General features: G+C 42.0%; 1 protein-coding gene, 1 non-coding gene and 1 pseudogene across 5 annotated transcripts in view; 1 reads left to right on the top strand and 2 right to left on the bottom strand.

Moving 5' to 3' along the window:
• The window catches only part of C16H20orf194 (chromosome 16 C20orf194 homolog), a 166,953-nt gene that overhangs the window by 117,024 nt on the left and 37,798 nt on the right, over nucleotides 1–12,131 (bottom strand). For all 4 annotated transcript variants that reach the window (XM_003905008.3, XM_017944962.3, XM_017944963.3 and 1 more), the window contains one exon: nucleotides 3,277–3,354. In XM_003905008.3, coding sequence (XP_003905057.1) covers nucleotides 3,277–3,354 — 78 coding nt within the window. The remainder of the gene's footprint in view (nucleotides 1–3,276; nucleotides 3,355–12,131) is intronic.
• On the bottom strand, nucleotides 3,361–6,731 carry LOC108580644 (annotated as a pseudogene).
• Nucleotides 3,784–3,892, top strand: LOC116270949. Its single transcript, XR_004179244.1, has one exon. It is a non-coding gene; the product is annotated as a U6 spliceosomal RNA (small nuclear RNA).

Raw genomic sequence — 12,131 nt, 5'->3', positions numbered from 1 at the left:
AATCACCTTCCATATGACCAGGGCCAACAGTGTAAAGGAAAGAATACTCACTGTCAACTACAACAAGGGCATGAAGGGGAAAAAAAGTTATAAAAAAATATATAACCTACCACAATTAAGCTAACGGTTTCTCTACTTCATTATTCTCAGGTTCAAAGTACCAGTGCTGGCATTATGTATGAGTTCTACCACTTTCCTATGTTCTATTTCATTATTTTCTGCTCTCCATGCAGTGAATTCTTTCCTTACTCTTCTCCCCTTCTTCACTTGGCTACTTATTTTCAATTAAAAATTTCTTATAAGCACTCCGTTAGCTGTTTCTCAAATACTCTGATATATAGTGTTTTCATTATTTAAATTATTACTGAGGCCGGGCGTGGTGGCTCAGGCCTGTAATCCCAGCACTTTGGGAGGCCAAGGTGGGCAGATCACTCGAGGTCAGGAATTCAAGACCAGCCTGGCCAACATGGCAAAACCCCGTCTCCAGTAAAAATACAAATTAGCCCGGTGTGGTGGCATGTGCCTGTAATCCCAGCTACTCAGGAGGCTGAGGCAGGAGAATCGCTTGAACCTGTAGGGTGGAGGGTGCAGTGAGCCAAGATCACGCCACTACACTCCAGCCTGGGTAACAGAGTGAGACTCTGTCTCAAAAACAAAACAAAACAAAAAATTATTACTGAGTGCTAGTGTTTACCTTGTAACTAATGTAAAAACCTTAATGCTCGGGCCGGGCGCGGTGTTTAACGCCTATATCCCAGCACTTTGAGAGGCTGAGGCGGGCGGATTATGAGGTCAGGAGATCAAGACCATCCTGGACAACACGGTGAAACTCGGTCTCTACTAAAAATACAAAAAAAAATAGCTGGGCGTGGTGGCAGGCACCTGTAGTCCCAGCTACTCGAGAGGCAGAGGCAGGAGAATGGCAGGAACCCGGGAGGTGGAGTGTGCAGTGAGCAAGATTGTGCCACTGCAATCCAGCCTGGGTGACAGAGCGAGACTCCGTCTCAAAAAAAAAAGAAAGAAAGAAAAACCTTAATGCTCAATTTCCTTAATCTCTGACCATGTTCAATAATAAAATTAGTGTACTTCTTTTTCCTACTCCCTCCTTCCTCACCCATCCACCTTTATCTTTTACTGTTCATTTCACTTTGTGCTGTTATTTATATCTTTATTACTTAGTTTTTCAGGTTTTTTTTTTTTTTAAAGATGGAATCTCGCTGTTGTTGCCTGGGCTGGAGTGCAATGGCACAATCTTGGCTCACTGCAACCTCTGCCACCCAGGTTCCAGCAATTCAAGACCACCCTGGGCAACACAGCAATACCTGATCTCTAGAGAAAAATAAAAAATTAGCCAGGTGTGGTGATGCACGTCTGTAGTCCCAGCTCCTCAGGAGGCTGAGGTGCAAGAATCACTTGAGCTCAGGAGTTCAAGGCTGTAGTGAGCTATGATCACTGCTGCACTCCAACTTGGGCAACACAGCAAGACCCTGTCTCTAAATATATATATATATACACACACACACACACACACACACTTTAAATAAATAAAATAAAATGTGGGTGTTATGTTTTTGTTGAGGATTTTATTATAGGTGTTTTGCTTCATTTTTTTTCTGCTATGGAGAAACTCAAGGCCACCCTGCATTTTTCTAGTTTATCTGTACCTGGATGCCAATGGATTTTACTGTTTTTTGGGGGGATTCAGGGCTTGGGGCGAAGTCTAGTAACTTTATTAAAATATGTCTCAGTGTTGACCATTGTTGGACAATTTTCTCTGGGGCATGATATATCCTTTTCTTTTTTGTTTTCTTGAGACGGAGTCTTGCTCTGTCACCCAGGCTGGAGTGTGGTGGTGGATCTCGGCTCACTGCAAGCTCTGCCTCCCGGGTTCCTGCCATTCTCCTACCTCAGCCTCCCGAGTAGCTGGGACTACAGGTGTCCACCACCACACCTGACTAATTTTTTGTATTTTTAGTCAGGATGGTCTTCATCTCCTGACCTCGTGATCCACCCGCCTTGGCCTCTTGAAGTGCTGGGACTACAGGTGTGAGCCACCGCACCTGACCTCTTTTCTTTTTTATAGATAGAGTCTTGCTCTGTCACCCAGGCTGAAGTATAGGGGCATGATCTCAGCTCATTGTAACCTCCACCTCCTGGATTCAAGCGATTCTCCTGCCTCAGCCTCCTGAGTAGTGGGGATTACAGGAGTGCATCATTGTGCCTGGCTAATTTTTGTATTTTTAGTAGAAATGGGGTTTCACCATGTTGGCCAGGCTGGTCTTGTACTCCTGACCTCAGGTAATCTGCCTGCCTCAGCCTCCTCACCAGGCGTGAGCCACTGTGCCCGGTCTGCACTTTTCAATATGTAGATTCAAACCTTCTGTGCTTTCAAGGAAATACAATTTTTGAAACTGTATCTTTTCCTTTCCTTATGATTCTTTTACTTTATTTTCTCAGCATGCCCACTCAAAGGGCCTAAAACCAATGTCCCCACAGAAGCAAGAAACATACCTAATGCCCAGATCTTGGTAGTTAAATATTGTTCCTCGCTAATTGCACTGAAGCTCCTTGGAGAAATGGCTAATTCTAAGTCCATGACCATGTATATCGATCTACAGCCACCGAGAGACACTACTGACCAGCCTAACCAGAGTACAGAGTCCTAAAGCTTTAGGTCTGTTTGTTGCTCCTCATTGCAAATTTCCCCCCAATCCTGATATAGACAGGCCATGTATTTTTGTAGTTTCCTGGGAACACAGACATACCCATTTGTTTAAAGACTGTCTAGAGCTGTTTTCATGCTACTGTGGCATTGTCAAGTAGTTGCCACTGAGACCGTAAGGCACACAAAGGCTAAAATATCACTAACTAGACTTTCACAGAAAAAGTTTGCCCCCAGCTCTAATCCTTGATTCCTTTAAGCCATAATCTCATCTTTTTATCTTTTCATGCCAGAGAAAGCCTTCTGCATTGTTTTTATAAAGTCCAGTCCAACAGAAAGAACACCTTTAGGTAAAAACCTAAACCTAAGGCCAGGCAGGAGGCCCTGGTTTTGCCTCCAGTGAGATTACCTCAGAGTGGAAGAGGGAGCAGTGTCACTTGCCAGGCTCCTTCATAACCCCAAGGAATTCAAGACAATAATCAAGAAAGAAACTGCTCTATTTTTTGACTAAGGCAAACTAAAGTATACTTTGCATTTCTTCAAATTAAAGATCACTAGCAGGTCACTGAGCTGGACGTATACTAATATTTAAAAGTTACTGTTTGGCTCCTTACATCTGAAAGCAAACTCTCCAGAGACATAGGATCCATCTTGCTGTAGACATTCCATAGATTCAAACTCACATCCTGCAACTGCAACAGAGAGCAAAAACATTGAAATAATTAAGTCAATATCATTAGGACAATCAGAATTATTTTCTGATGTTCAGAAATGACTCTTTTGGTGTAAACTAGTGTGAATAGAATAAATCAAAATTTTATCAATTATATTAGACCTATACATATAATGTTTTCCCATACAAGGAAACTATTTTTTCAGAAATTTTGGTACCGATTATCTTCAATAATGGGCACATATATACTTATACACACACACATGCACATATAGACTTGTATATTGTGTATTTTTTGCCTTTGTTTTAAATAAAATTTTAATCAAAAAATCCATGTCCATGCTTTAAAAATCAAACGGTACAAAAGGCTTATAAAAAAAATGGTAATCCCCAACTCCAACCTTTCACAAACCCTGACTAGTCTCACTCCTCATAAGCAAACACTTAGGTGCTCCCTTCAGCAGCACATATATTAAAATTGGAAGGATACAGAGAAGATTACCATGGCCCCTGTGCAAGGAGGACATGCAAATTCCAAGGATGACATGTAAATTCATAAAGCATTCCACATTTTCAAAAAATAATTTTTTAAAAAACGAAACAACCACTTAGAACTCACTTCATTTTCTTTAGAAACTAAATATTGACTTCTGGCAAAGATGTAGTTCTTCTACATCCATTCCTATTCCCAAACTGTTTCTTTCTCAAACTCTCAGGCTCAAGCAATCCACCCATCTCAGCCTACCAAAGTGCTGGGATTACAAGTGTGAACCACCGTGCCCGGCCCCCAAACTGTTTACACACACATATCCTAACATCATTTAAAACCATAAAATGACTTTTTTGGCTTATTAATAATTTTTTTACACAATGAATTGCTTTTATTTTGGTATGCATCAGCATTTAGTGGTCCTGAACAGAAAGTGGAAAGACGAAGCAATTTGCCAGGAGGTCAAGCCTGCCAATTTCAGGGATCTGCTGTGCACACCTGGTTCGTTCTTAATCCCTGCTGAGGATCTTGAGAAGCAGCAGCAGTACCAAAACCAAGGCATGCACCGGATTCAGGGTTCTTTTTGTTCCAGTTGTCAGATTCCAAACTAGACCCCAGTGGATTGCAAGGATGACCAAATGAAAGCCCTGTTTAAAACTTCGATTTTTAAAAGCAAAAGCAATTACAGGAAAGTAAAACAATTCAGAGGGATCATGTGTGCTTCCAAGTGTCTTTATGTGGCCCTTCTCCAAGTTTAACCACCAAGGACTCTGAGAGCTGGCAGGTCTGAGTAACCCTGGTGACTATTATTTTCACCTTATCAAAACCTGAGTTAAAAACAATGCATCAGCTGATGACAGCAGAGTGGCAGGGCTGAGGACCCAATACCCATTTCCCAGGCTGGTGGAGAGTGAGTAAGTACAGTTTCAAAACTAAACAAAGGGAGGTCAAAGACTCTTTCTAACCTTACCTGATGGCTTCTGGCCAAAGCAAGGAAGTGTCATGGAAGGTGTTAGGTGGTGATGGTGCAAAAAGCAACTTGAGGAGGACGGAATAAAAAACAGCACCCCTTGATAAAGGTGGGGGAGAGAAGATACGGGGAAAGCTCTGAATTCCTCACCAAAGGCCAATCTCAGAGGGGAGTAGAGGGGTTACAATCTATGCTTTGGCCAAAGGCGGAAGCGAAGGAGTGTGGGGGAAAGAATGATGGCTTGGAAGGGGCATCACTTAAGACTTTAAGAAACCAGGAGTGCAGGCAAAGCACCCCACATACCCAGCAGTAGTCCCACAGGCTATGACCTGAAGCCTTCACATCTACTCTAACAAGCCCTCCAGGCCAGAGGGCTGTTGTTGCAGGGAAAGTGGGAGGTGGGAGGATAAGGGGAAAAGGCAGAGACCCCAGGCCATGTAATCAGCAGCAAGGTGATTGTGTGATGTGTCTTTTCACAGTTGAGTTAGATGTGCCCCACCAGTTATGATGGGAATCAATTTAAACAGACTTTCTTGATCCCAGAAGTTCAACTACGTGGACAGTGGCTACACTTGACAGGATGATTTGTTATAGCACAACTTACATATTTCAAATGGACAAAAAATTAGTATCATTTACAGTATCTTAACTTCCTTTGAATGGGAGCTTCCTTTCCAGTACTCCGAGGTCTACAAGACATATCTAGAAAATTTACTACTGTGAAAAATGAAGACGGCTTAAATTCAATGTCGGGGGAAAGGGGAAGGGCTGTGGTTTTTCTTTTTGATTAATTGCTCTAACACTGTCCTTCAGGTGGCTGAGGGAGTTTCATATTTTCTTTAGACATCATTAGGTGCCGACGCTCTTGCAGGACAACTTTGATGCTATATGAATTCTGCCATTTTGATAGCACTGATATGGCTCTTGCGTCCACCCCTCCATTAAAACTATTAACTCCATTCATATTAATTTTTTGTTACAAATCTTACGGGGGGGGTGTTTCTGAGTATTTAGGTCCATATTCTATTTTAAGGCTATATATTCGGTTTTCATAAATTGTTCTTGGAGGCCCAATTATCATCCCTGTCCATGTTGTAAGTGTCATGTCTTCGTAATCTTCCAGACCCCAGCTAACTGTGTCATCTCCTACTCCTTTCTGGCTTTCTTCAAGTTCTTCCAACAGTCAGAAATTGCAAGGGACTTTTACTAGTGAGCCCGTTGTGGCTGTCATCTTGCGTTGCTGTCACTTGAAGTGGTTTATTAATAATTATTGTTTACAATGTTAAAACCATGTAAATAGTATTTACTGCAGGCTAAGTACATTTTACATTCCAATTTGCTTTATTATTATTCTTAGAAGTACTAACAGCTTCATTTTTTTTCACCTGTATATTTTTTTTTACAAATCAATTCTGTTTTTTTCTAACAGCCCCATCCAATTTGCCTACTCCAGGGTGTCTCAACAGTAACACTATTTTCATTTTGGGCTTGATATTTCTTTGTTCTATGGGGTTGCCCTGTGCATTGCAGGCCCTCACTAGCTGCCTAAAACACCTCCCCCACACAATGCAAACCAAAAATATTTCCAAACATTGTCAAATGCCTACGGGGAAGGAGAAGACAAATTCACCCCGATTGAGAACTACTGATTTAAACATATCAGAAACTCTATCAAATTCCCTTTCTTCTTCTACCTCATTCTGGCTGGACATTCACATTCTTTAATATCATCCTGGAGCTCTCAGTTGATGGATTTGGCTCTGTGGTTTACTTGTCTCCTCTTTCTTGGTTAACTACCTTGTTTGGTGGAACACGTTATCCAATAGCTAAGAAAGGATTAATGCAGGCTGGGCACAGTGGCTCATGCTTGTAATCCCAGCAATTTGGGAGGCTGAGGCGGACAGATCACCTGAGGTCAGGAGTTCAAGACCAGCCTGGCCAACATGGTGAAACCCCTTGCTACTAACAATACAAAAATTAGCCAGGTGTGGTGGCACACACCTGTAATCTCAGCTACTTGGGAGGCTGAGGCAGGAGAATCACTTGAACCCAGAAGGCGGAGGTTGCAGTGAGCCAAGATCGTGCCTTTGCTCTCCAGCCTGGGTGACAGAGTGAGACTCCATCTCAAAAAAGAAAGAAAAAAAAAAGATTAACGCAAAGCAAACTTTTCTCACACCTGTAATCCCAGCTCTCAGGGAGGCAGAGGCAGGAGGACAGTATGAGCCCAGGAGTCCAAGACCCGCCTGGGCAATATAGAGAGACCCTGTTCTCCACAAAAAGGAAAACAAAACAAAACAAAAAGACATAAAATGTCTTTATGCTGTCCTCATGACTATGACTTTGGATTCTTTATTTTCTCTGCACTTCACCTTGGATAGTTTCTAATGCTATGGCTTCAAATTCACTAATCTTTTCTTTGGCATTATCCAATCTGTCATTAATCTCATCTAGTGTATATTTCCTCTTAAAAAAATTCTCAATTATTACATTCATTATTATCCAGTGTATTTCTCATCTTAGACGCTGTAGTTTTCATCTCTAGAAGTTTGAATTTTTGTTTTGTTTTGTTTTTGAGACAGCGGTCTTGCTATGTTGCCCAGGCTGGCCTTGAACTCTTGGGTGCAAGTGATCCTCCTGCCTCAGCCTCCTGAATGGCTGAGACTACAGGCACACGGCACTGCACCCAGTTGTGGGTCTCTTTTTATATATTCTATGACTCAGTCTTTTCTCTAGCCTCTTGAACACATGAAATGCAGTTATAATAACTGTTTTAATGTCCTTGTCTTCTAATATTTCTGTCAATTCTAGGCCAATTTTGAAGACTGATTACCTCATTATCAATTGTGTTTTCCTGCTTTTTTAAAGCCTGATGATCTCTGGATGCCAGACACTATGAATTTTACCTTGCTGGGTGCTAAATATTTTGGTATTCCTATACATATTCTTATGCTTTGTTCTGGAAAGCAGTTAAGTTACTACAAAACAGTTTGATCCTTTGGCGTCCTCCTTTTATGAATTATTAGGAAGGTCTGAAGCCACTGCTCAGTGCAGGGTTGATTTTTCCCTGCTACTGAGACAAAATCCTGCTGAGTGCTCTACCCAGGGCCCAGTGAATTACAGGCATACCTGAGAGCTATTGCAGGCTTGGTTCCAAATCACTATAATAAAGTGAATAATGCAATAAAGCAAGTCACACACATATTTTGGTTTCCTAGTACATATAAAAGTTATGTTTACAACGTACCATAGTCTATTAAAGTCTATTTTTAGCAATAACACATCTAAAAAAATCAAATGTACATACCTTAATTTTAAAATACTTTATTACTAAAAAATGCGAACAGTCAACTGAGCCTTCAGTGGGTCATAACCATTTTGCTGGTGGAGGGTCTTGCCTCCATATTGATGCCTGCTGACTGATCAGGGTGTTGGCTGCTGAAGGTTGAGAGGCTGTGGCAATCCCTTTCCCTCCCCTTCCTTTCCTTTCCTTTCCTTCCTCTCTTTCTCTCTCTCCTTCTTTTTGTTTTTTTGAAATAGAGTCTCGTTCTGTTACCCAGGTTGGAGTGCAGTGGCGCAATCATAGCTCACTGCAGCCTTGACTTCTGGAGCAATCCTCCAGAAAGACTGCTTCCTTCTCAAGCAATCCTCCCGGCTTAGCCTCCCGAGTAGCTAGAACTACAGGTGCACCATCATGCCAACTAATTAAAACAAAAATCTGTTTTTGTAAAGATGGGATCATGTTATGTTGCCCAGGTTGATCTTGAACTCCTAGTCTCAAGTGATCCTCTTGCCTCAGTCTCCCAAAGTACTAGGATTACAGGCATGATCCACTGTGCCAGCAGCAATTTCTTAAAATAAGACAACAATGAAGTTTTGCCGCATCAGTTGACTCTTACTTTCACAAAAGACTTCTCTGTAATATGTCAGGCTATTTGATAACATTTTATTTATTTATTTATTTTTAGGATGAGTCTTGGTCTGTTGCCCAGGCTGGAGACCAGGGGCGTGATCGCGGCTCACTGCAACCTCTGTCTCCTGGGTTCAAGCGATTCTCTTGCCTCAGTCTCCTGAGTAGCTGGGATTACAGGTGCGTACCACCACACCCAGCTAATTTTTGTATTTATAGTAGAGGGTTTCACCATGTTGGTCAGGCTGGTCTTGAACTTCTGACCTCAGGTGATCCGCCCACCTTGGCCTCCCAAAGTGCTAGGATTACAGGCGTGAGCCACCATGCCTGGCCTTGCTAGCATTTTACCCACAGTAGAACTTTTTTCAAAATTGGAGTCAATCCTCTCAAACCATGCCACTGCTTTATTAACTAAGTTTGCGGAATATTCTAAGTCCTTTGTTGACATTTCAACAATGTTCACAGCATCTTCAGCAGGAGTAGAGTCCATCTCAAGAAACCACTTTCTTTACTCATCCAGAAGAAGCAACTCCCCATCCATTTCAAGTTTTAAACATGGGATTGCAGCAAGTCAGTCACATCTTCAGGCTCCACTTCTAATTCTAGTTGTCTTGCTATTTCTACCAAATCTGCAGTGACTCCCTTTACTGAAGTCTTGAACCCCTCAAAGTCATTCATGAGATCTGGAATCCACTTCTCACAAACTCCTGTTAATGTCAATATTGTGACATCCTCCTATGAATCATGAATGCTCTTAACGTCATCTAGATTGGTGAATCTTTTTGAGAAGGCTTTCCTTTTTTTTTTTTTGCCCAGATCCATCAGAGGAGTCTATTGCCTAACAAAATGTATTTCTTAAGTAATAAGCCTTTAACGTCGAAATGACTCCTTGATCCATGGGCTGCAGAATGGATGTTGCATTAGTAGGCATGAAACAACATTAATTCTCTTGTACACCTCCATTAGAGCTCTTTGGTGTCTAGCTGCACTGTCAATCAGCAGTAATATTTGAAAGGAATCTTTTTTTCTGAGCAGTAGGACTCAACAGTGGGCTTAAAATATTCAGTAAGTCATGCTGTAAACAGACGTGCTATCATCCAGGCTTTGGTGATCCATTTAAAGAGCACAGAGTAGATTTAGCATAATCCCTAAGGGCCCTAGGATTTCCAGAATGGTAAATGAGCAATGACTTCAACTTAAAAGTCACCAGCTGCAATGGCCCCTAACAAGAGAGTCAGGCTGTCCTTTGAAGCTAGGCACTGACTTCTCTCTATTTATGAAAGTCCTACAGGCTGGGCGCTGTGGCTCACACATGTAATCCCAGCACTTTGGGAGGCCGAGGTGGGAGGATCACTTGAGCCCAGGAGTTCAAGACCAGCCCTGGCAACATGGTGAGACTCCATTTCCACAAAAAATAGAAACGTTAGCTGGGCATGGTGGTGTACCCCTGTAGTCACAGCTAGTTGGGAGGCTGAGGTGGGAGGATGGCTTGAGTTTGGGAGGTCAAGGCTGCAGTGAGCCGTGATAACACCACTGCACTCCAGGCTGGGCAACACGGCGAGACTCTGTCTCAAAAATAAAAAAATAAAATAAAAAAGAAAGTCCTAGATGGCATCATCTTCTTATACAAGGCTGTTGTCCGCACTGAAAATCTGTTGTTTAGTGTAGCCACCTTCATCAAGTATCTTAGGTAGATCTTCTGAACAACTTGTTGCAGCTTCTAAATCAGCACTTACTGCTTCATCTTGCACTTTTATGTTATAGAGACAGATTCTTTCCTTAAACCTCATAAATCAAGCTCTGCTAGCTTTAAACTTTTCTTCTGCGGCTTCCTCAACATTCTCAGGCTTTACATTAAAGAGAATTAGGGCTTTGCTCTGGATTAGGCTTTGGTTTAAGGGAATGTTATGGTTGGTTTGATCTTTTAACCAGACCACTCAAACTTTCTCCATATCAGCAATATGGTTGTTTCACTTTCTTATAATTTGTGTTCACTGAAGTAGTGCTTTTAGTTTCCTTCAAGAAATTTTCCTTTGCATTCACAATTTAGCAGTTTGGTGCAAGAGGTCTAGCTTTCAGCCTGTCTTGGCTTTCGACATGCCTCCTTCACCAAGCTTAACCATTTCCAGCTTTTGATTTAAAATGAGATAATTGTGACTCTTCCTTTCCCTTGAACCTTCATTGGCCACCCGGCTATTTTTCTACTGTTAGTAGAGACGGGGTCTCGCTGTGTTGACCAGACTGGTCTTGAACTCCTGACCTCAGGTGATCCGCCCACCTTGGTCTCCCAAAGTGCTGGGGTTACAATAAAGGTTATTAATTGGCCTAATTTCAATATTGTTACGGTCAAGGAATAGGGAAGTCAGAGAAGAAAGCAAAAAATGAGGGAACAGCCAGTGAAGCGCCAGGACACACCCATTTATTAAGTTCATCATTTCATATGGGTGCTGTTTGTGGCGTCCCAAAACAATTCCGATGGTAACATCAAAGATCACTCATCATGGATTATCATAACAGATATAACAATAATAAAAAAGCTTGAAATATTATGAGAATTACCAAAATGTGACACAGAGACACAAAGTGAGCACATGCTGTTGGAAAAATGGAGCCAGCAGGCTTGCTGGATGCAGGCTGCCACAAATGATCAATTTGTTAAAAAAAAAAATGCAATATCTACAAAGTGCAACAAACCAAGGCACAATAAATTAAGATAGGCCTGTATGTGTTTTTCCAGTCTAACTGGTGAAAACAGGCACTGTTCTCAGCCCTGAACACACACATCAGGCACTATCCTCTAATCCTTTCAGACAGGCTTCTCTTGACTTTGAGTAGTTACCACATACATGACAACATGGATCAATACTCTGCTGAGTACTGACTAGTGAAAGGGGAATCTTTGGATGGTTCTTTCCTCTTTAGTACTCTAACTGCTTTGGTCTCCCGAGACTCCCAGCTGCATCTCCTAACTCAGGGAGTGCACTGGGCTCCACCTGGGTACTCTCTTCTCTATGCTGTGTCTGCAAACTTTCTCAAAGTAATAAGCTAGTACCATCACGGGGCTCACCTTGATTGTTTCCATCACTCAGGGAATCAGGATTCCTCACTGCCTGATGCCTAGTTTCTTGAAGACCATTGTTTCATTATTTTGTTTGTGGTTGTGTTTTTGTTTTGGGGGGGGGGGTTTGTTGGTTTGGGAACCAGTTTTTGTTGTTTTGTGGTGGGTGACTTGTTTTTTCTTCCAGGAAGCTTTTTTTTTCTTTTTTGGCCAATCTTACTGACCACCTTCTTGGAAGCTTTTAAAGATATTCTTTCATCCAGGCTGGGTACAGGTGGCTCATGCCTGTAATCCCAGCACTTTCGGAAGCTGAGGCAGGCAGATCACCTGAGGTCAGGAGTTTGGGACCACCCTGGCCAACATGGTGAAAC

Source organism: Papio anubis, chromosome 16 (genome assembly GCF_008728515.1).
Source record: "Papio anubis isolate 15944 chromosome 16, Panubis1.0, whole genome shotgun sequence".
NCBI classification, from domain to species: domain Eukaryota; kingdom Metazoa; phylum Chordata; class Mammalia; order Primates; family Cercopithecidae; genus Papio; species Papio anubis.
The sequence above is the reverse complement of the archived record's forward strand: the minus strand, read 5'-3'. Positions and strand labels throughout refer to the sequence as shown.